At 50.8% G+C, this 24,981-nt stretch overlaps 1 protein-coding gene across 1 annotated transcript; it reads left to right on the top strand.

Moving 5' to 3' along the window:
• Positions 1 to 5,909: 5,909 nt before the first annotated feature.
• Positions 5,910 to 23,624, top strand: ASF1B (anti-silencing function 1B histone chaperone). The gene is made up of 4 exons (XM_003814863.7): positions 5,910 to 7,144; positions 16,943 to 17,058; positions 21,433 to 21,609; positions 22,468 to 23,624. The coding sequence occupies exons 1-4, from the start codon at positions 7,036 to 7,038 to the stop codon at positions 22,672 to 22,674; spliced, it is 609 nt and encodes a 202-aa protein (XP_003814911.1). The 5' UTR covers positions 5,910 to 7,035; the 3' UTR covers positions 22,675 to 23,624.
• Positions 23,625 to 24,981: the final 1,357 nt, after the last annotated feature.

Here is a 24,981-nt window from a genome sequence, read left to right as displayed (position 1 = left end):
CTGGGTGCGGTGGCTCATACATGTAATCCCAGCACTTTGGGAAGCTGAGGCGGGCAGATCACCTAAGGTCAGGAGTTCGATACCAGCCTGGCCAACATGGTGAAACCCCATCTATACTAAAAATACAAAAATTAGCCAGGCGTGGTGGCACACACCTGTAATCCCAGCTACTTGGAAGGCTGAGGCAAGAGAATCGCTTGAACCCAGGAGGCGGCATTGAACCCGGGAGGCGGCGCTTGAACCCGGAGGCCGAGATCGTGCCATTGAACTCTAGCTTGGGCAACAAGAGAGAAACTCTGTCTCAAAAATAAAAATAAAAGATAAGGACACTGAGCAACAGGAACACTAACGAGGGGAGTGAGAACCAGTACCATGATTCCGAAGAGCAGATTAGCAGTATCTTGAAAAGATGAATACTTCCGCAACCCCCCGTCCAGCACTTCAACTCCTAGGTTTATCTCCCAGAGTAACTCCTACATGTGTTCAAGGAGACATAGATACCAACGCATACTGCAGCACTGTTTGTAATGGTAGAAAACTGAAAACACCCTAAATTTCAACCAAGTGAATTGATAAGTAAACACTGTCCAACAAAACTCTCTGTTCTCATGGAAATGTTTCCTCTCTATGTTCTCTATACACCATGGTGGCCACTAGCCACAGGCTCCTGCTGAACATGTGAAATGTGACTAGTGTGTCTGGGGAAGTAGATTATTTGTTTCGTCTAATTTTAATCTAAATAGCCACATGTGGCTAGTGGTTACCTTATCAGCACAGCTGTATAGCAGTGAAAATAAGTGAATTAGAGCTATACACGTTTCCACATAGATAAATCTCAAAAGCATTACACTGGATTAAAAAAAGCAAGTTTCAGAAGGCAGGACCCAGTGCCACCTTAGTGCCAGCTCTGTCAGGATACACCCAGTATGATCCTGCTATCAGAGGTCCCCAAGACCACCCTGAGGTTCAATGACTCACTAAGAGGAGTCACAGGATTTTGCTTGGAAGCGTAGGCATGGCTGTGATTTATGACAGTGAAGAGACACAAGGCACAATCAGCAAAGGGAAAAGATGCAGGAGCTGAAGTCCAGAGGAAACCAGGACAAGCTTCTAAGAGTCCTCTCCTAGTGGAGTCACACAGGACTCCATCAATTCCTACCGCCAAGTATGACAGCACGATGGATAGGCGGTCTACCAGGGAAGCTCATTACTCAGTGACCAGAGTTGTACTTGGGGGTGGTCGTGTACCAAAATGCCAGACTCCAGAAGGAGAGCAGGTGTTCAACATGAACCACATTGTTGGTGGAAACAGTTTAGGCACTCATCATTTGGGGAACGGCAGGAACCCTCCTGAAATCCAAGTTCCTAGATATCAGCCAAGGGCCAATCTTGCAAACAGGTCTTTCTAAGGATAGCAGTCTCAGGCCTGCTAGGTTAACTCTAAATTGCGCAGACACCATTTATATAAAAATATAGAACATGACAAACAATACTATATATTGTTTAAAGATACACGCCGATATGCACAGAAGACTGTAAACACCAAATTCAGGGTTGCGGTTACATTTGAGGAAAAAGGAAGAGGAATGGGTTTGATGTAGGGGTATAAGGCCCTTCAGTTGCATCTCTAATGTTTTAGCTCTTAAGCTGGGTAACAGTATTTTGCTATAGCACTTCTTATACTTTCTCGAGCATGTGTGCACCTGAAGTATTACACAAGAATGAAGACGTATCTGCTTATTACTATATGCTACTAACATTTCAGTCTTTTGTTTGTTTGTTTTTAGACAGGGTCTCACTCTGTTGCCTAGCTAGGCTGGAGTGCAGTGGTGAGATCTTGGTTCACTGCAACCTCTGCCCCCAGGGCTCAAGCAATCCTCTCACCTCAGCCTCCTGAGTAGCTGGGACCACAGGCACATGCCACCACACTCGGCTAATTTTTTTATGTTTTGTACAGACAGGGTTTTGCCCAGGCTGGTCTCGAACTCCTGAGGTCAAGCAATCTACCCGCCTCAGCCTCCCAAAGTGCTGGGATTACAGGCGTGAGCCACTGCACCTGGCTGGTTCATGTTTATTGAGTACTTTTCACATTCCAGGTACTATGCTAAACCCACCCTTTACATAGATTTATTCTTTTTTTTTTTTTTTTGAGACGGAGTCTTCCTTTGTCACCAGACTGGAGTGCAGTGGTGCAATCTAGGCTCACTGCAACCTCCACCTCCCAGGTTCAAGCAATTCCCCTGCCTCAGCCTCCCAAGTAGCTAGGACTACAGGTATGCACCACCACGGCTGGCTAATTTTTTGTATTTTAGTAGAGACAGGTTTTAATCATGTTGACCAGGATGGTCTCGATCTCCTGACCTGGTGATCCGCCCACCTCGGCCTCCCAGAGTGCGTGACCCACTGCGCCCAGCCAGATTTATTCTTTTTAAAAAATTGATTGAGGACTTTCTATGAGCCACGTCCTCTGCTAAGCTCTGGAAGTACAACATTGAGAGGTGTGAGCTAGGCAAGATCTCTTCTCACAACCAGCTTTCAATCTACTGAGGGATGATGAGATAATAAGCACAATTTAAAACCAAAATAAGTAGAAATTCTTTTTTTCTTTTTAAGATGGAATCTCTCTCAGTTGCCCAGGCTTGAGTGCAGTGGTGTGATCTCGGCTCATTGCAGCCTCTGCCTCCCCGGTTCAAGCAATTCTTCTGCCTCCTGAGCAGCTGGGACTACAGGCACGTGCCACCACGCCCAGCTTATTTATTTATTTATTTATTTATTTAGTTAGTTAGTATTTTTTTTTTTAGTAGAAACGGGGTTTTGCCATGTTGGCCAGGCTGGTCTCGAACTCCTGACCTCAAGTGACCGGCCCGCCTTGGCCTCCTAAAGTGCTGGGATTATAGGTGTGAGCCACCATGCCTACCCGAAAATAAGTACAAATTCTGATATGCGTTACTAAGATCATAAAACTGAGTGATGTGATTAAGAAAAAGTTACTTTATTTATTTATTTATTTTTTTTGAGACAGAGTCTTGCTCTGTCACCCAGGCTGGATTGCAGAGGCACGATCTCAGCTCACTGCAACCCCCGCCTCTCAGATTCAAGCGATTCACCTGCCTCAGCCTCCCAAGTAGCTGGGACTACAGGCGCCCGCCACCACGCCCAGCTAATTTTTTGTATTTTTAGTAGAGATGCGGTTTCACCATGTTAGCCAGGATGGTCTCGATCTCCTGACCTCGTGATCCACCCGCCTTGGCCTCCCAAAGTGCTGGGATTACAGGCATGAGCCACCGCGCCCGGCCAAGAAAGTGCTACTTTAAATAGGGTACTTTGGGAAGTCTTCTTTCAGAGGACATTTGAGCTGAACCACAAGCGAAGGGAATGAGACAGCCATGCAATTATCTGGAGGAAGCACATTCCAGGCAGAGGGAATGGCAAGTGCAAAGCCCTGCGGCAGAAATAAGCTGGGTGTGTTGAAAGAAGGGAAATAAAGCCAGCTGGGCTTGAGAGCAGTGACAAGAGGAAGAATGGTAGATGAGGCCTGAGAGGTCAGCTGAGGCCACCACGCAGGGCCGCCTAAGCCATAGGAAAGATCTTAGGTTTCATTCTAAGTAGGATAAGCCTCTGAAGGTTTTAAGCAGAGTAATGACATGATCTGGTTTACAAGTGAAGATCATTCAGCCAGCTGTAAGGAGAATGCATCATAGACAGGGCCACATTCTTCATTAGCGCCACGGAAATAATGCTGGTGGCTCATGAGCTTCTCAGGGGCTACGAAAAGGTCAGGGACAGGGATAAAGGGAAAAAAGTTCCACAATGCAAAGAGAAAACTATAAAGTTGGAATGAATAAATGTTTAATTAAGCATCTAGAAATGTGACATCATGACAACTGCATTAATCATTAAATTTAGTATTCATAAGCAATCGAATTACATTTGGAAATTAGATTTTCTCAAATCACAAATATCCCTAAGTATGCAATGATTGCCAAGAAATCAAGCGAATCATAAATGTGAGTTTCCTTGAAGCCAAATAATTTCAAAAGAATAAAAACAAAGCTTTCGATTTTTTAACAGCTAAAAAGAATTTTTCTTAACTTAATGTGAGATGTAGATACCAAAAATGGGCTAGGCGCTGTAATCCCAGCACTTAAGGACAAGATAGGTGGACTGCTTGAGGCCAGGAGTTTCAAGACCAGCCTGGGCAACAGCGAGACCCTGTCTCTACAAAAAATTTAAAAAGTAAAAGAGGCAGGGCACGGTGGCTCATGCCTGTAATCTCAGCACTTTGGGCGGCCGAGGTGAGTGGATCACCTGAGGTCAGGAGTTTGAGACCAGCCCGGCCAACACAGTGAAACCCCGTCTTTACTAAAAATACAAAAATTAGCCGGGTAAGGTAGCGTGTGCCTGTAGTCCCAGCTACTCGGGAGGCTGAGGTGGGAGAATCGCTTGAAGCTGGAAGCAGGAGGTTGCAGTGAGCTGAGATTGCGCCACTGCATTCCAGCCTGAGTGACAGAGCAAGACTCCCTCTCAAAAAAAAATAAAATAAAATAAAATAAAACAAATTAGGCATGGTGGCACGCACTGGTGATCCCAGCCACTTGGGAGGCTGAGGTGGGAGGATCACTTGAGCCCAAGAGTTCCAGGTTATAGTGAGCCACGATTATGCCACTTGCACTCCAGCCTGGGCAACAGACCGCTATTAAAAAAAAAAAAATCCCACAGGAACTGGATTGTTTAAAAAGAAAAGGAAAAGGAAAACATACTAGCACAGTGAGTGAGTCCTAGTAAGCCCACAGAGGTGACTGGGTAAGAAATACTAGTGCCTTGGCTCAGTGCTGTTCAGGTGTACGGCCTGTGAGTTTGAACGCTGTCCAGAGCACCCTTAGAAAGGCCTCTCTGGGGAGAGGACATTTGAACAGAGACTTGAATGACAAGAAGGCATAAGCCATGCCAAGAGCCTAGGAGAAGAGGTTCTGGGCAGAGGCTTTGCACTGGGAGTGGCTTCTCAGAATTTTAACAAAAAGAGGGTTACTTAGCCTGGTTTGAAGTTGGAGCTGGGTGGTTAACAGGAGACAAAGCATAGAGTTTCAAAGACAATGCTCTCATCCGGAGAAGTGACCTGGTCAAATGTGTTTCTGACCTTCGCTGTCCAGTAATACAGGAGCCACTTGTCACACGGGCTCAGGAGCACTCAACTGTGGCTATCAAGACAGCTAAACTGAACTTTCTTTTTTAAAATTTAATTTTAATTTTTAGAGACAGGGTCTCACTCTGACACTCAGGCTGGAGTGCAGTGGCTGGAGCATCCTGGGCTCAAGAGATCCTCCTGCCTCAGCTTCAGGAGTAGCAGACACTACAGGTATGCACTACCACACCTGGCTTATTCTTTTATTTTTTGTAGATATGAGGTCTTGTTATGTTGCCCAGGCTGATCTTGAACTCCTGGCCTCAAGAAATCCTCCATGACCAGCCTCTAAAATTACAAATAATAAAAAAAAAGATATGGCCGGGCACAGTGGCTCACGCCTGTAATCCCAGCTACTCAGGAGGCTGAGGCAGGAGAATCGCTTGAACCCGGGAGGTAGAGGTTGCAGTGAGCCGAGATCGCGCCATTGCACTCCAGCCTGAGTGACAGCGCGAGATTCCATCTCAAAAAAAAAAAAAAGTGGCTTCCAAAAAATGTTAATTTTACACCTAATTTTGGTGCGCGGCTGGCATTATTTTTCCACTGGGCAGCGCTGATCGCCCGTGGGGGCAGAGACTCTGAGACCTGGAGTCTCCCAGGCCGGGGGCGACGGCCCAGACGGGAGGCGGTGGAGAGAAGTTTCCGGATGTATTATGTGGTCATGAATCATGTCAGGGAATTGCCACGGCCCCCGTTGAATGGGGAGGCGCTGCCTCGGGCGCTGAGTAGCAGAGCCCGGACTCTGAACACTGGTCTGCCCCCGAACTGGAACTCCCATTTTCAGTACCGTCCTCTTGAAACCTCCCAAGAGCCCTCGAGGGGGCGAGAGCGGGATCCAAACCCCTCGGGGGCGAGAGCGGGATCGAACCCCTCGGGGGCGAAAGCGGGATCCGAACCCCTCGGGGGCGAAAGCGGGATCCGAACCCCTCGGGGACGAAAGCGGGATCCGAACCCGGCCGGATTCCCGAGGTCCGAGCGCGCCTCGTGACCGCCACTCCGAACGTTCGCAACGTTCACAACGGACTCCCGGGCCGCTGGACCTCAAGGGTCAGGAGCCACTCAGAAAAGCTCCAGGAAACGCTCACCTGTTGACAGACGCTGAGTCCGCAAACGCTCCTCCTCTCTCTTCACACTCGCCAACACCGCGGTGGCGCTCGACTTCCGCTTCTCTCCAGCGAATCCCCAGCTGAGCCTCCTTCTGCTCCCGCCGCCGTTACCAATCCAGCCAATAAACTCTCAGAAAACCCTCTTTATCTCCGCCCCACTCCCTCCTGCCAATCACTTCGGGTGCGAGCACCGCCCTTCCCGCCTTCTTTAGCGAACGCCGCGCGCCACCGCTCGGCGGTTGGCGGCGCTGCGCGCTACGGGATGCATCTCCCGGAAAAGCGAGGCGAGGGGCGGGCCACGCCGGTGCGGGAACCCTCAGGATTGGCCAGAAGGGGGCCGGCGCTGTGACTCCGTCCATTCCCGCCGTTGACATCCAAGTCGGAGACGCCGGGGATTGGTTCCCAGCGGACACGCTAAGAAGCTTGGAGATAGTTTCGCCCTCCTCACACGCTGCGGAGAGGGAGCTCCGCTGATTGGTCCGGGGAGTCTGGGCGCGCCCCGATCGGCGCTCCAGGACTGGCTGAGGGGGTGCGCGCGCCGCCAGGGAGCGTTGGCGGTGATTGGCCAGAGGGCGGAGGCCGGCTATTTGAAGGCGGCGCGCGGACTAGGTGCGCACTTCAGTTCGCGGAGAGAAGAGGCGGGAGTGGACCTGGTCAGCTCTACCCCACTGACCCCCACCGGACCCAGGCGCGGTCTCCGCCACAGCCACAGCCCCTGCCCCTGCTGCGGCGCGGCGAGGCGAGGCGATGGCCAAGGTGTCGGTGCTGAACGTGGCGGTCCTGGAGAACCCGAGCCCTTTCCACAGCCCCTTCCGGTTCGAGATCAGCTTCGAGTGCAGTGAAGCCCTGGCGGACGGTGAGGCTGGGCCTGTGCGGGGACCCCCACCCCCGGGCCGACCCCGGCCTCCCCAGAGAACCGCTCCCATGGCCAACTTGATCTCCCCCATGAAACCCCTCGTCCCCCTTCCGCCAACCCCGATCTCCCCCAGCCCGCCAGTCAACCGGATCTCCCGGTGGAGACCCCCCGCCACCAGCCAACACGGACCTCCCCGTGACCTCCCCCACTGCCCGCCTTGACCTCCCGGGTGGAGACCCCCCGCCAGCTAACTCGGACCTCCCCGTGACCTCTTCCCCCACTGCCCGCCCCGACCTCCCCATAGAGATTAACCCCCTCCAAGCCCCATTTCCCGCGTGGGGAACCTCATCCATCTTTTTTCTCTGGAGCTCTTCCTAGGTACCCGTTTTCATGGGGAGACCTTCTCGGCCTCCATTTCTTAACCCACGGAGATCTTCAGCCACCGTGGTTTCCCTGTGGCAAGACCCCCGCTTCAACCACCCACCCATTTTTGCCCACTTATTCCCTCTTTCCTGTAGTGAGATACACCTCCCATTTTCCCTCTGGAGACCCCCAATATCCAGCCCCTTCCCATTTTCCCGGGGGGGAAATCCCAGCCATCTCCTATTTTCCCTATGGAGACCTCTCACCCAAGCTCCTTTCTCTCCTTGCCGTGAAGACCCTCCCCTCCAGTAACCTTTTTTTCCTGTGAAAACCCCTCAACCCCTTTTCAGGACCTCTCTCACCCCCATCTTCCCATTCGTGTCCCACCAGTCCCCTCCCCAACCTGCCAATATTTCAATAACCCCACGCCCACCAGTTGCTGCTGCTTTTCTGCCCCAATGCACATACCCTGGAACCTGGTTTCTCTCCTTCGTTGGGGCCCAACCCCCCTATGCTTGAGCTCTCCCTGGGAAAGGATGCTACCGTCTTTGAGGGGAACTTGGTCTCCCCAGCTCCCCTTCCCCACCTTTCTCTGTGGGCTTGGATAAACACACTGAGATCCGAGGGGTGGCATAGCCAGGCAGGCATTAGCTAGTTCTCCAGGTTTGCCCACCCTTTTCCAGCTGAGTTACTGCAGCAATTTTTCTGTTGCTTTTTCTTTCTTCTTCTTCCTCTTCTTTTTTTTTTTTTTTTTTTTGAGACAGTCTCGCTCTGTTGCCCAGGCTGGAGTGCAATGGCACGATCTCGGCCCACTGCAACCTCCACCTCCCGAGTTCAAGCGATTCTTCTGCCTCAGCCTCCCGAGTAGCTGGGACTACAGGCGCCTGTCACCACGCCCAGCTGATTTTAGTATTTTTAGTGGAGGCAGCGTTTCACTATGTTAGCCAGGTTGGTCTCGAACTCCTGACCTCAAGTGATCCACCCGCCTTGGCCTCCCAAAGTGCTGGGATTACAGGCGTGAGCCACCGTGCCCGGTCTTCTTCTTTTTTTTTTAATATAGCTGGATAATCAGTGCCAAGCTCCCATTGCTTTTGATGGTCTGACCTAGTCTGGGGGGTGGGTGGATTGGGCTGAGCTGTGACGGGCTCCAGCTTCAAACAGTCGGCTGGAGCTTGGAGGTCACAGCCTCCTGTACATCTTTTCCAAGGTGCTTCCATAGATGTACTTAATAATCTGTGTGACTTAAAGGTGGGCATGGCTCTCATCTCACAGATGAGAAGACAGGAGCCACAAAACGCAAAAGACCTTTCAAGTCAAGGCCTGTACAAATCCAAAATCTAAGGTCACCTAGGGAGCCTTGGCACCACTAACAGGCAAGTCCTGCTTTCAGGAAGAAGTACTCCATTAGGCCATTTTTCTACTTGGTGGTTGAAAGAGAAAAGGCAGCAGCCGAGGAGGTGGTGATCTGGGGGCCTGTGAAGCCAGGATATGCTAACTAGTGCCTCTCGGGGGCAGGTAGGTGTTTTGCCCTCAAAGCTGGTTGCCTGGACTAGCTTAGAGCTGATAGAGTGAGATGTGGATGTGCTTTGGGTAGGCCAGTGGGTCTGTCTCTCCCCGGTCTCTCTCGCTCCTTTTTAAATTAAGGAGTCTACTTGTGGCTAACTATAGAATATGCCGAGTTAAATCCTTTCTGGAACAAGGCAGCGGGTAAATAAATAAATAAAGTGTAGAATGACGCTGTGGAATAAGATTTAATTTAAAAGCCAGGAGGAGATGGAAGGAAGTAATAGGTTGAGGGATTCCCAGCTCCCCGACGGCAGGAGATCAGGTTTCAATCAGCCTGTTTGTGTTCCTTGCATTTAAAAATGGTTGTGCGGTCATTATCTGGTACTTCTACTCCTAGGAAGCCCCTGCCCTGTGACTTTACTAACTTATTTATAGAATTAGAGCCGGAAGGGCTAAATTCAACCTGCTGGTCCTTTTTTTGTTTTTTTGGAGATGAAGTCTCGCTCTTGTCCCCCAGGCTGGAGTGCAATGGCACGATCTTGGCTCACTGCAACCTCCACCTCCCAGATTCAAGCGATTCTCCTGCCTCAGCCTCCCGAGCAGCTGGGATTACAGGCGCCTGCTATGACGCCTGGCTAATTTTTGTATTTTTAGTAGAGACGGGGTTTCACCATCTTGGCCAGGCTGGTCTTGAACTCCTGACCTCAGGTGATCCGCCCGCCTCAGCCTCCCAAAGTGCTGGGATTACAGGCGTGAGCCACTGCGTCCAGCCTCTGCTGATCATTTTTTAATAGAAATGGAGTGACTTCACCAGAGTCACACAGCCAGTTTGTAGAAGTATTGGCACTGAAGTTTTGAATCTAAATTCTTTATCTTTGCTCCAATCCAGGGAGAGAAAGGAAGGATTCCCTGTTTCAGGGGTGGAGCATAGATAGGAATGACCACAGAATTTATTGCCTAATCAGGACACTCAAAACGCAGTGAAGGGAAGTGCTATTATTATTTATTTATTTATTTATTTATTTATTTTTGAGATGGAGTCTCGCTGTGTCACCCAGGCTGGAGTGCAGTGGCATGATCACGGCTCATTGAAAGCTCCGCCTCCCGGGTTCACGCCATTCTCCTGCCTCAGCCTCCCAAGTAGCTGGGACTACAGGCGCCCGAAACCACGCCCAGCTAACTTTTTGGATTTTTAGTAGAGACGGGGTTTCACTGTGTTACCCAGGATGGTCTCGATTTCCTGACCTCGTGATCCGCCTGCCTCGGCCTGGGATTACAGGCGTGAGCCACCGTGCCCGTCCTATGATTATGTTGATGATGATTATTATTATTAGAAATGGAATCTCACTATGTCACGCAGGCTACAGTGCAGTGGTGCGATCTCAGCTCACTGCAATCTCCACCTCTCGAGTTCAAGCGATTCTCCGGCCTCAGTATCCCAAGTAGTTGGGATTACAAGCTTGAGCCACCATGCCCGGCTAATTTTTGTGTCTTTAGTAGAGACGAGGTTTCACCATGTTGGCCAGGCTGGTCTCAAACCTGATCGCAAGTGATCTGCCCACTTCAGCCTCCCAAAGTGCTGGGATTACACTTTGAATCCTAAGCGCCTGGCCAGAGAATGCTATTGTTAATTGTACCTGGATGATAAAGCTTTTCCTTCGAGTAACTCAAGTGAGAAATCCTGGCTCTTCCAGTCCTAGGGCTCTCTGTGACTGATCTGCCAGCTTGCTTTCTGCCTCCTTCTGGACTCCTCTCCATGAAAAAGGGAGAATCTGCCTCACTCTCAGCAGCGTCAACTGAAAATCTGACAAAACCCCCAACCCAGCTGTGTGAGGTGGCTCATGCCTGTAATTCCAGCACTTTGGGAGGCTAAGGAAGGAGGATCTCTTGAGCCCAGGAATTTGGGCCAGCCTGGGTAACATAGCAAAACCTTGTCTCTACAGAAACATCAAAAAATTAACGGGGCTTGGTGGCACGTGTCTGTGGTCCCAGCTACTCAGGAGGCTGAAGTGGGAGGATTGCATGAGCCCAGGAGGTCAGGGCTGCAGTGAGCCATGATTGCACCACTGCAACCAACCTGGGTGAGAGCAAGACCCCCATCTCAAAAAAAAAAAAAAACCACCCTAACCCCTAAGCCCCAGTTGGGTGACCCCTATTTCTCAGGGGCCCCAAGCCCCCTTTGCACTTTTATCTTCCACATCTGGAAATAGATTCTTCCACGTTTAGCTGAGAAATTCAACAGACACTGGTTGAATAAGTCATAGAAGCCAGATGTTCTGACCCAGAAATAACGAAGTTGTTATGGCAGCAGAGCTCATCTTTGATTATGAACAAAGGCAAAAAGCAAACAAAAGAGGCCGGGCATGGTGGCTCACGCCTGTAATCCCAGCACTTTGGGAGACCAAGGCGGGCAGATTACCTGAGGTCAGAAGTTCGAGACCAGCCTGGCCAACATGGTGAAACCCCGTCTCTACTAAAAATACAAAAAATTAGCTGGGTGTGGTGGCGGGCGCCTGTAGTCCCAGCTACTTGGGAGGCTGAGGCAGGAGAATGGCGTGAACCCAGGAGGCAGAGCTTGCAGCGAGCCGAGATTGCGCCACTGCACCCCAGCCTGGGCAACAAAGCAAGACTCTATCTCAAAAAAAAAAAAAAGAAAAAGCCAGGTGTGGTGGCTCACACATGTAATCCCAGCACTTTGGGAGGCCGAGGCGGATGGATCACAAGGTCAGGAGTTCGAGACCAGCCTAACTGACATGGTGAAACCCCGTCTCTACTAAAAATACAAAAATTAGCCAGGCATGGTGGCGCGCAGCTATAATCCCAGCTACTCAGGAGGCTGAGGCAGAAGAATCGCTCGAACCCGGGAGGCAGAGGTTGCAGTGAGCTGAGATTGTGCCACTGCACTCCAACCTGGGTGACAGAGCGAGCCTCTGTTTCAAAAAAAAAAAAAAAAAAAAATGGCCAGGCACAGTGGCTTACCCCTGTAATCCCAGCATTTTGGGAGACCAAGGCAGGTGGATCATCTGAGGTCAGGAGTTTGAGACCAGCCTGGCCAATGTGGTGAAACCCTGTCTGTACTAAAAATACAAAAGTTAGCCGGGCTTGGTGGCAGGTGCCTGTAGTCCCAGCTACTTGGGAGGCTGAGGCAGGAGAAGCGCTTGAACCCGGGAGATGGAAATTGCAGTGAGCCCAGATTGCGCCATTGCACTCCAGCCTGGGCGACAGAGCAAGACTGTCTCAAAAAAACAACAACAACAAAAAAGCAGGAAGCAGACTTTTTAGCTAGTTCAGCTACAATAATTGTGTACATGTCTTTAGTCTTACCATTTATATATATACACACACACACACACACACACACACAGTGGAGGTATGTCTTGCACAGGGACTAGCTTGTGAAGTTAGCGCAGAGAGATAACATGGGACACAGTTGAGTTGCCTTGACATTGCTCAGAAGGTTAGGTACACACGTCATATGTACAGCTGTGTCCTGTACTCATAGCTATGAGTTCCTGCTGTATTGGTGATTTGTGTCCCATGTATAATTCTAAAGAAAGATTATATTTAGAGATGAAATCATACACGTATGTCTCTACTTATAACACTGCAGCCAGATTTTTTTTTTTTTTTTTTAAAGAGATAGGGTGTCACTATGTTGCCCAGACTGGACTTGAACTCCTGGGCTTAAGCAGTCCTCCCACCTCAGCTTCCTAAGTAGCTGGAACCACAGGTGCACATCACCATGCCTGGGCACTTCAGCAAATTTAAGATGATTCTCGACTGGGCATAGTGGCTCACGCCTGTAATCCCAGCACTTTGGGAGGCTGAGGCAGGCGGATCACGAGGTCAGGAGATCGAGACCATCTTGGCTAACACAGTGAAACCCCGTCTCTACTAAAAATAGAAAAAAAAATTAGCCGGGCGTGGTGGCGGGCGCCTGTAGTCCCAGCTGATTGGGAGGCTGAGGCACAAGAATGGCATGAACCTGGGAGGCAGAGCTTGCGGTGAGCCGAGATCGTGCCACTGCACTCTAGTCTGGGCGACAGAGCGAGACTCCATGTCAAAATAAAATAAAATAAATTAGAATTACAGGTGCACACCACCACGCCCAGCTAATTTTTTATATTTTTAGTAGAGATGGAGTCTCACTCTGTCACCCAGGCTGGAGTGCAGAGGCACGATCTCAGCTCACTGCAACCTCTGCCTCCCAGGTTCAAGCAGTTCTCCTGCCTCAGCCTCCCGAGTAGCTGAGACTACAGGGGCATGCCACCACGCCTGGCTGATTTTTTGTATTTTTTGTATCGCCATGTTGCCCAGGCTGATCTCGAACTTCTGAGCTCAAGCAATCCACCCGCCTCAGCCTCCCAAAGTGCTAGGATTACAGGCATGATCCAATGATCCACCTCACCTGGCCCTATACCTATAACTGTTTTTTTTCTTCCTTTCTTTCCTTCTTTCTTCTTTTTTTTTTTTTTTTTTTTTTTTGACAGAGGCTGGCTCTGTTGCCCAGGCTGGAGTGCAGTGGCATGATCTCGGCTCACTGCAATCTCTGCTGCCTCCCAGGTTCAAGCAGTTCTTATGCCTCAGACTCCTGAGTAGCTGGAATTACAGGTGCACACCATCATGCCCAGCTAAATTTTTATATTTTTAGTAGAGATGGGGTTTCACCATGTTGCCCAGGTTGGTCTCGAACTCGTGAGCTCAGGCAATCTGCCTGCCTTGGCCTCCCAAAGTGCTAGGATTACAGGCGTGAGCTGCCGTGCCCAACCAGCTTCTGTAACTCTTGAGTCAGTATTTCTCTACAGCCCTTAGTTAATTCTCCAGTTTCTTTCCAACCCTGGTTGAAAGAGCCATTTCAGCCCCTGTGCCTGACAGTCAACACAGTACATTTTTTCTTTTTCTTTTTTTTCCTTTGAGATAGGGTCTCTGTCGTCCAGGCTGGAGTGTAGTGGCTCGATCATGGCTCACTGCAGCCCTGAACTCCTAGGCTCAAGCGATCCTCCAACCTTAGCCTCCCACATAGCTGGGACCACCGGCACGCGCCACCACACCCAATTAATTTTGTTGATTTTTAATAGAGTCGAGTCTCCCTATGTTGCAGGGGCCCATTTATTTCGGTGAGTTTCCACATGCTCTTTGTTTAGGTTTTGCCAATTAGTATTGACCTCAGCTGGACAACATCAGGTGCTCGTGGGTACACTTTAGTCTTTTTTGTCTACCTTCCCAGGACATGAATTAAATGCACCCGTACAGGATTCTACCGGCTATGAGAGGAAAGGGCTGAAGGATATACACCAAAATGATACAACTGCTTTAGAAAGGAGAGAGCAGGGCTGGCTGGCTTTTCTGTCTTCCCCCAAAACTTGATTCCAGTTGTGTCACTACTTGTAACAAAAATAAATCAACAGGCTGGACGTGATGGCTCAGACAAATTCCAGCACTTTGGGAGGCCAAGGCGGGAGGATTGCTTGAGACCAGGCTGGGCAACCAAGCAAGACCTCATCTCTAAAAACAATTTAAAAATTCCCTGGGCGTGTGGCACAAGCCTGTGGTCCCAGCTACTTGGGAGGCTAAGGCAGGAGAATCACTTGAGCGCAGGAATTTGTGGCTGTAGTGAGCTATGATCACGCCACTGCACTGCAGCCTGGGTGACGGACCGAGACCCCATCTCCAGTGAAAAAAGTCAACTTCCTCCCTGCAAATAGTAAGAGGCTAGTTCGACCAAACACCTGTGAGTTCAATGGTCACCCGTATCCTACAGACCTGCTATAGGGTTCCTGAGTGAAACCACAAAGGGACAGGCAGCCAGTGCATCAAAGAAGGGCATGGGGCTCAGGTGACAAGCCTCTGTAGTCATGACCTGGCAGCAGCATGCTTCCAAAGTTGGATGCTCTTGTGGGACACTGGACCAAGGAACAGGGCAGCTTCTGAGAGAGTTTGCTTCCTGTGAAAATCACAGCTTGTGAAACTTCCCCCAGCTGCTAGAGCTGAAGGGTTGTGTAATTTCTAAAGAGCCAAAAATAAGTTTCAAGCCTCTTGCCAAGCCTCCCTGTACCAGCATGACCTTGCCCCTGATACACTTGGACCTCCTGCAAGAGGCCATGTTGACCGGAATTTCCTGTGATTGACAGCCAGAGGCTCCATAAGCACTTTCATCTCAATGGAGCATATTCAGGGGAGGGGGCCCTCCTGCTGGATGGGGTGCAAGAGTTAGGGTTTGAGGCTGGGCACGGTGGCTCACACCTGTAATCCCAGCACTTTGGGAGGCGGAGGCGGATGGATGACCTGAGGTCAGGAGTTCGAGACCAACCTGGCCAACATGGTGAAACCCCATCTCTACTAAAAATACAAAACATTAGCCGGCTGTGGTGGCGGGTGCCTATAATTCCAGCTACTCAGGTGGCTGAGGCAGGAGAATCACTTGAACCCGGGAGGCAGAGGTTGCAGTGAGCCGAGATCTCACCATTGCACTCTAGCCTGGACAACAAGAGTGAAACTGTCAAAAAAAAAAAAAAAAGTGTTTGGAGGATCACCCCGGGATGCCACATTTGTTGACTGAGTTGCCCAAATGTCTCTAAGTAGGCATGACTTGGTGCCAGATCTGGAAGACCAGGGTGGCTAGCTCCCTGAGCAGCCTCACCTTCCCCCTCCTGCAGGCTGGCTCTCCTGCCGGATTGGAATCTGCCACCCTGCCCCAGTTGTCGAGGGATCCACTTCGTTGAGTGGCACCGGTCCCTGTGTGTGAAAGAGGATGCTGCTTCCTATCCCAGCACCCAGTGGGCAGGGCCCTGAAATGACCCAACTCCCTGCCGTTCCCTTCTCAGCACATCTGTGTCACGTGGCTCTTAATTCAGCCTCTGCCATACAGTTCACGCTCAGGCCTTGAGAGGCCCAGGTTTCCCCAGAGGTATAGTCAAGGTCACCTGTCATAGCTAGGCTTACAAAATAGAATTCCCTAATGGAGGTAGAGCTTTGTGCCCACCTCAGCATTCAAGACTGCAGTGCCTGGCACTAAGTGTCTGACAGATGGAATAATAGTCTTTTAACATATTAAGGATCTGTCTAAAATTACCACAAGGCTGGGCACAGCAGCCCACACCTGTGATCCCAACATGGTGGGAGTCCGAGGCAGGAGGATCGCTTGAGCCCAGGAGGTTGAGGCTACAGTGAGCCATGAACATCCCGCTGTACACCAGCCTAGGCAACAGAGGGAGACTGTCTCAAAAAATAAGTAAATAAAAATAAAATAGAAGATGTGGCCGGGCGCAGTGGCTCACACCTGTAATCCCACCAGTTTGGAAGGCTGAGGCGGGCAGATCACTTGAAGTCAGGAGTTGGATACCAGCTTGGCCAACATGGTGAAACCCCATCTCTACTAAAAATACAAAAACAGGCCAGGTACAGTGGCTGACACCTGTCATCCCAGCACTTTGGGAGGCCAAGGCGGGTGGATCACCTGAGGTCAGGAGTTCTAAACCAGCCTAATCAACATGGTGAAACCCTGTCTCTACTAAAAATAAAAAAATTAGCCAGCCATGATGGCAGGTGCCTGTAATTCCAGCTACTCAGTAGGCTGAGACAGGAGAATCGCTTGAACCTGGGAGGCAGAGATTTCAGTGAGCCAAGATCACACCATTGTACTCCAACCTGGGTGACAAGAGTGAAACTCCATCTCAAAAAAGGAAAAAAAAAATTAGCTAGGCGTGGCAGCGGGCACCTATAATCCCAGCCACTCGGGAGGCTGAGGTATGAGAATCACTGGAACCTGGGAGGCGGAAGTTGCAGTGAGCTGAGATCGCATCACTGTATTCTAACCTGTGTGACAGAACGAGACTCCATCTCAAAAAAAAAAAAAAAAATACAAGAGCCTATCCCTGCCTTCTTGCTGTTGAGCTATTTCAATTCGTTAACCCTCCTATGTCTTTGCAGACCTGGAGTGGAAGATCATTTATGTTGGCTCGGCTGAGAGTGAGGAATTTGATCAGATCCTAGACTCGGTGCTGGTGGGCCCTGTGCCAGCAGGGAGACACATGTTTGTCTTTCAGGTAAGAAAGATGAGGCCTTAGGCCTTAGCCCTTGATTCCTAGAAACATCCTCTTTTACCTGAAATCCCACAGAGTGCTTCAGGAATCAAAAGTTCAAGTTCAGCTGGGCACGGGCTCACGCCTATAGACCCAGCTACTCCAGGGACTGAGGTGAGAGGATTGCTTGAGCCCAGGAGTCTGAGGCTGCAGTGAGCCACTGCACTCCAGCCTAGGCAACACAGTGAGACCCTGTCTCTAAAAAAGAAAAAAACAAGTATTAAAAAAATAGAGGCCGGGCACAGTTTCTCACACCTGTAATCCCAGCACTTTGGGAGGCCGAGGTGGGAGGATTGCTTGAGGCCAGGAGTTTGAGACCAGCCGGGGCAATATAGTGAGACCGCATCTCTACAAAAAATTTAAAAATCAGCAGAGCATGGTGGTGTGCGCCTGTAGTCTCAGATACTTGGGAGGCTGAAATGGGAGGATCACTTGAGCCTGGGAGATGGAAGCTACAATGAGCCAAGACCACACCACTGCACTCCAGCCTGGGCAACAGTAAGACCCAGTCTCAATCAATCAATTAAAACAATTTAAAAGTTCAGGTTCAAATCCTAGTTCTACTGCCAGGAACTATCTGACCTCTCAGAGGCCGTCAGGCCCTCCCTTCCCCCACCTCTGTGTCAAAGCTGCCACTGATTTACAGGCAATTCCCATTATTCACAAGAGTTACGTTCTATAAAGTTGCCGCAAACATTGAATTAGTGAATACTGAACCATTGCCCCAGGGGAAATACAGGGTTAGATTCTTGGAAGTCACGTTTTCGTCAGCTGGTTAATACGTAAACTTGTATGTGTGTTTCTGCTGAAAAGACACCAGGCCGGCTATGATGGCTCAAACCTGTAATCCCAGCACTTTGGGAGGCTGAGGTGGGTGGATCGCCTGAGGTCAGGAGTTCAAGACCAGCCTGGCCAATGTGATGAAACCCCGTCTCTACTAAAAATACAAAAATCAGCCAGGTGTGGTGGTGCATGCCTGTAATCCCAGCTACTCGGGAGGCTGCGGCGGGAGAATCGCTTGAACCTGGGAGATGGAGATTGCAGTGAGCTGAGATCACACCAGTGCACTCTAGCCTGGGTGATACAGCGATACTCTGTCTCAGAAAAAAAGGAAAGACACCTTATTTAATATATACAGTGGTTCATTTATGTTGAATTCACAGCCAACAGCACTATAACTCTCCTGAATGAAACTTCTCTAATACGCATATTTTCCATAAGGCCTTTCTTGTATCCTACACTGCACTTCAGCACTACCGTTGGGTGCCATCATAGACAGCAAACTCACCAACAAAAAGCACAAAACATGGAAAAAAGCACCAAGTAGGCTGAGGAAAGGACGCTCATTCACAGTGAGAGCTGAGACCAGAAGACAGAGTGTTGCCTTGTTTGACCTCAGGTGGGAACAGGCATGGTAGGTAACTCCAGTTTTTCCCTGCTCTGTGCATGTCTGCAAGTGACTGTGAAAGCAGGCAGGTGTTCATCTTGGGGTTACAAATAAATTTAGCAGGTAGGTGAACTTGCACATATGGAACCCATGAATAATGAGGATGGACTGTAACTCCTAAATGGCTCTCATGCAGCACCCCACCTGGGTTGTCAAATGTAGATTCTGGCCAGGTGTGGTGGCTTCCAGCACTTTGGGAGGCAGAGGCGGGAGGATTGCTTAAGGCCAGGAGTTCCAGACTAGCCTGGGCCACATAGCGAGACCCCCATCTCTACAAAAAATAAAAAAATTAGCCGGGTGTGGTGGCTTGCACCTGTCGTCCCAGCTACTTGGGAGGCTGAAGCAGGAGGCTTGCTTGAGCCTGAGAGTTTGAGGCTACAGCGAGCTATGATTGCACCTCTGCACTACATTCTGGGTGACAGCGAGACCTGTCTCTACAAAAAATTAAAACATTAACCAGGCATAGTGATGCAGGCCTGTAGTGCCAGCTACTAGGGAGGCTGAAGCAGAAGACTCACTTGAGGCCAAGTGCCATGGCTCACACCTGTAATCTCAACACTTTGGGAGGCTGGGGCAGGCAGATCACTTGGGGTCAGGAGTTAAAGACTAGCCTGGCCAACATGGTGAAACCCTGTCTCTACTAAAAAATACAAAAATTAGCTGGATGTGGTGGTGCACATTTGTTATCCTAGCTACTCGGGAGGCTGAGGCACGGATTTGAATCCGGGGGGCGGAAGTTACCGTGAGCTGAGATTGCGCTACTGCACTCGAGCCTGGGCAACAGAGTGAGACCCTGTCTCTAAAAAAAAAAAAAAAATAGGCTCGCTTGAGCCCAGGAGTTCCAGGAGTTTACAGTGATCTGTGATTGCACCACTGCACTCCAGTCTGGATGACAGAGGGAAAAGCCATCTCTTTAAAAAAAGAAGGCCGGTGCAGTGGCTCACGCCTGTAATCCCAGCACTTTGGAAGGCCAAGGTGGGCGGATCACAAGGTCAGGAGATTGAGACCATCTTGGCTAACATGGTGAAGCCCCGTCTCTACTAAAAAATACAAGAAATTAGCCAGGCCTGGTGGCGGGCACCTGTAGTCTCAGCTACTCAGGAGGCTGAGGCAGGAGAATGGCGTGAACCTGGGAGGCGGAGCTTGCAGTGAGCCGAGATCACGCCACTGCACTCCAGCCTGGGTGACAGAGCGAGACTCCATCTCAAAAAAAAAAAAAGAAGAAGAAAAAACCAAATGGAGATTCTGAGTTCTCCAGGTGATTTTTCAGGATCCTCTGCTCGGATACACTCCCTTACCTCCATCACTGCTGTTACCGCCCTAATCCAAGCTACCACATCCTATCTAACCCCTTCAGCCACCACTACTAAATCCACTGACAGGCCCTATCTACTCAACAGTCAGGACTGGCCTCCTGGGTGTGCAACCCAGGCAGCTGCACAGGACCCTACACTTGGTGCAATACTCTGCTGTCACCGTCTGAAACCTAATAGCTTTTCTGGAGGGGCCTGGTGTTTTCATTTTGCATTGGTTTTATTTTGCACCAATTACGTGGCTGGTCTTGTTTGCAGTAGTACACCCTGAATCTGTTCTTTACTGCCTGGTCTAAGCCAAGTCCACTGCCTCTCCAGGATGACTGGTGTAAGCCTTCTGCTCCACTACAGTCTCCTGTCACAGCTCCACACTTTGCCAGAGGCTTCTTTTCAGATCACAAGAGTGATGTGGCACTTAACCTCCTGCTTACTCTCTTGCCCTTTCCCAATCCCTTATCTGGCCCCCGGGTGGCCTGATACCACCTGCCTCACCTGTTCAGCTTCATGCCACTGTCCCCTGGCTCACCACACTCCTCCAGAGTACCACGCACCTCTCCCTGCCACAGTCAACATTTTGTAGTCATTTGTGGGATTGATTCTGTGTTTCCATCAGTTGACAACTCCTGGCTGGGCACAGTGACTCACACCTGTAATCCCAGCCCTTTGGGAGGCTGCGGTGAGAGGATCGCTTGAGCCCAGGAGTTTGAGACCGGCCTGGGCAACATGGAGAAACCCTGTCTCTACAAAAGATAATTGGCTAGACATGTTGGCACACACCGTTGTCCCAGCTATTTGGGAGGCTGAAGCAGGAGGATTGCTTGAGCCCAGGAGTTCAAGGATGCAGTGAGCCATGATGGCGCCATTGCACTCCAGCCTGGGTAACAGAGGGAGGCCAGACCCTGTGTAAAAAAAAAAAAAAGTCCAGGTGCAATGGCTCACACCTGTAATCCCAATACTTTGGGAGGCCGAGGTGGGCAGATCACCTGAAGTCAGGAGTTTAAGACCAGCCTGGCCAACATGGTGAAATCCCATCTCTACTAAAAATACAAAAAAAAAGGCTGGGCGCGGTGGCTCACACCTGTAATCCCAGCACTTTAGGAGTCCAAGACGGGTGGATCACCTGAGGTCAGGAGTTCGAGACCAGCCTGGCCAACATGGCGAAACCCCATCTCTACTAAAAATACAAAAATTAGCCGGGCATGGTGGTGGGCACCTGTAATCCCAGCTACTCGGGAGGCTGAGGCAGGAGAATCGCTTGAACCCGTGAGGCGGAAGTTGCAGTGAGCCGAGATCGCACCATTGCACTTCAGCCTGGGCAACAGAGCAAAACTCCATTAAAAAAAAAATACCAAAAAAAAAAAAAAAAAACCGGGTGTGGTGGTGTGTGCCTGTAGTCCCAGCTGCCTGGGATGCTGAAGCAGAATTGTTTGAACCTGAGAGGCAGAGGTAAAAAAAAGAAAACTGAGGGCAGAGAGCATACTTTTTGCTCAGTAAATACATGATGCTTGGGAATCTTTGTACTAATGACATCGAGGCATGGCTGTGGCACTGCTAAGGCCTAGGATGTGTCTCCCCTAGGCCGACGCCCCCAACCCATCCCTCATCCCAGAGACTGATGCCGTGGGCGTGACTGTGGTCCTCATCACCTGCACCTACCATGGACAGGAGTTCATCCGAGTGGGCTACTACGTCAACAACGAGTACCTCAACCCTGAGCTGCGTGAGAACCCGCCCATGAAGCCAGATTTCTCCCAGGTGGGGCCTGTTTCCACTTCCTGCTTCCCACAAGGCCGTTCTTTATACTTGGGGGGAGTTCAGCCATTCAAATTGAGAGTCAAGGTCACTTCTTAAGGTTTTCAAGTAATATTCAGTTCTTACAGTACTGTGTTAGAAGAGGAGAAAAAGACCTTTGTCTCTCAAAGGCATGTCTTAGAGAATTAAGATTAGATAGGCCAGCCTGGGCAACATAGTGAGACCCTGTCCCTAACCCCCGCAAAAAAAAAAAAAAAAATGAGCCAGACGTGGGTGGTGTGCTCTACTCTGGAGGCTGAGGTGGGAGGATCGCTTGAGCCCAGGAGTTTGAGGCTGCAGTGAGCTCAGATCGTGCCACTGCATTCCAGCCTGACCAACAGAGTGAGACTGTCCCTTAAAAAAAAAAAGTCCTGGGCCAGGCGCAGTGGCTCACGCGTTGTAATCCCAGCACTTTGGGAGGCCGAGGCTGTCGGATCACCTGAGGTCAGGAGTTTGAGACCAGCCTGGCCAACATGGTGAAAGCCCGTCTCTACTAAAAATACGAAAATGAGCCAGGTATGGTGCCTTGCACCTGTAGTCCCAGCTACACAGGAGGCTGAGGCAAGAGAATCGCTTGAACCCGGAAGGCAGAGGTTGCAGTGAGACGAGATCACAGCATTGCACTCCAGCCTGGGCAACAAAAGCAAAACTCCGTCTCAAAAAATAAATAAATAAATAAGGTCCTGGCCACAGGTGTTTTCTGGAGTTCCATATGTAGGTTGCTCTTGCTGGGCTTGAGATGGGTGATTGGGGGTGTCCTGGCTCTATGGGAGCAAGGAGAGGGCGTACCTACAAGGGTTGACGTTCCTCTTCCTGCCCCAGCTCCAGCGGAACATCTTGGCCTCGAACCCCCGGGTGACCCGCTTCCATATCAACTGGGACAACAACATGGACAGGCTGGAGGCCATAGAGACCCAGGACCCCTCCCTGGGCTGCGGCCTCCCACTCAACTGCACTCCTATCAAGGGCCTGGGCCTCCCTGGCTGCATCCCTGGCCTCCTTCCTGAGAACTCCATGGACTGCATCTAACTGCAGGAACCCAGAGTGTCCCAGCACACCGGGAGGGGCAACCAGGCCTCCCAGCGAGTCCTGCAGGGCCCATCTAGAGGACTTTGGGGGCCATCAGCTGCATCCAGGTCTGTCAAACTCAGCCCCTAGGAAAGAACAGGCCTTGGGTCTTCCCTAGTCCTGGCCAGAAGGATGATCTCGCTTTTCCTCTACTGGCCTATAAGAAGCAGTTACTTCAGTTCTAAATTCTGACTTGTGTTCTTTTCGTCTTCATAAATTCTACCTAAGACCACTGTGCCACTGTGCACCCTTGAGTACCATTGATCCAAAGCTTTCCCACAGACCTCCCTGGCCCACCTAGAGGCTTTCTTGGTCAGTGCCTGTCAAGGCTCCACTCCTGCTGAGCCAAAGGCTTTGTCATTCCTTTCTCTTCTTGTACATCTGAGCAGATCCACTCCAGCTTTCTGGTGTCACAGGCGGGAATCTTAGTTAGTAGGTAGACTTAGATCCCATTTCTGTCCTGCTCCCAGGAAGATTCTTAGGTCCTCTTCAATCCAGCAGCCCCTCCCAGAGGTGTGATCAGCAGGATGCTGAGGAACCATGTTGCCTTTCCTGTAAATCACAGCCACCTTCCTGTTATCTCCTAAATGGATCTGGCTTTTCCTGGAGGCTGCCATGGTTGGAAGATGGTATCAGAGGGCCTGCCTGGGCAGTCTGTCTCCGGGCCAGGGTCAGGGACCCTCTGCCTCTGGCAGCCTTAACCTGTCCTCTGCTAGGACCAGGGTGATTTCAAGCCAGGGAAGCAACTGGGACCCTGAAAACTGTCCCTCCCCAGCCCGCTCCCCCTCTCTGTGCCCTGGTCCCCTTGCTGCCATGTGGATGCTGTTGTGATTGCTGTTTGTATATTATCAAAATGTTTTTATATTAAAAATGTTTGGTTGGTCTGAAAATTAAAAGCACTTCGTTTAGAATGTTTGTGCTTTTGTCTCTGGTGGACTGAAGCAACTTTGTCCACTCTCCCCCAGAAGTGGCCTCTTGCCCTGTCCAGTGGGTTGGCTGTCCCACGTCTTCTTCCCAGCTTCCTACTCCAGTCTTAATTGGTTCTACAGTTGTATTCCAGACTGAGGTTCCAGGAGGGGTTTTTCTTTGTCAAAACTTAAACCAGCTGTCCTGCAGATAGATTATAATGAGTGATTTTTCAGACTTTGCCCTTGACCCACAGGAAGAAATTAACATCGTGATCCCAACACACAAACAGCAATGCTTTTATTAAATTTTACTAAACCTTACCATGTATCTATCCATCCAGAGGCGGAGTGGTCAGCCATTTCCCCATAGTTCACAGAAAGGCTCTGACTCTCCCTCCCTGGAACTGTGGTTGATCTGGGAACATGGGGGCAGACAGCAGCTGGAGAAGGTGGAGGCTATTCAAGTCGAAGCAGCAGATTGGCTTGTAGTTAAGCCCAGCTAGCCCTTCCGAGTCGGGGTGACCTGGCTTCTCCCCTCCCCTGACCCTCTCTTAAGTGCTTCTCAATCAGGAGCAGTTCGGCCCGCAAGAGCACATTCACCAATGTCAGGAGACAGCGGTTGCCACAGCCAGCAGGAAGATAGAGGAGGGGCTACTGGCATCCAGTGGGTAGAGGCGGGGGATGTTGCTCAACACCCAGTGGTGCACAAGACACCCCCCAGCAGAAAATGATCCAGCCTCACCGTCAGTAGTGTCGCAGTTGGGAAACCCCGACTGTCCTCTGCTAAGTGTGTACTGAAAGAGGATCCTGAAGGAAGGGGCAGGTTCCCTTCGCATTGCCCAGACAGGAAATACAGACGAGAAACAGGAGCAGGGAATCTGCCTGGCTGTACCCCAGATTCCTCATCTGTGCAATGGGAGTGATGATGGTAGCACCTACGCGATGGGAGTGTGGTGCGAAGGAGCGTTAAGTGGGTGCCAGCTCTTACTACTGGCAGGAGCCCAGGGCTAGGGCCCAGCAAAGGGGTGGACACTGAGCGCCCCTTCCCAGCCACCCCTTGCGCCGGGCCCGGCATCCTCCTGAGTGCGGCTGGGAAAACCCAGGAGGCCCCGCGGCCTGGCCCCCAAGCAGGCCTGGCCACGGCCGCCCAGCGCCAGGCCTTATGAATGACGCCGGCGGCGGCCGGGCGACCTCTGACCCGCGCGCCGGCCGCGACCCTCCCCCGCTGGCAGGTGGACAGCGGCTGCGCCGGGCAGGCCGCGGCGCCAACTCCGGCTGGCCGACAGCCGCTGCCGCACTGAGCGGGGGCGGGGGACTGCGGCGCGCGCGGGGCCGGCCGGGCGCCCGCCGGGGCCGCCTC

The sequence above is a fragment of the Pan paniscus genome, chromosome 20 (genome assembly GCF_029289425.2).
Source record: "Pan paniscus chromosome 20, NHGRI_mPanPan1-v2.0_pri, whole genome shotgun sequence".
NCBI lineage: Eukaryota > Metazoa > Chordata > Mammalia > Primates > Hominidae > Pan > Pan paniscus.
Note: the sequence above shows the minus strand (reverse complement) of the source record. Positions and strands in the feature narration are given on the sequence as shown.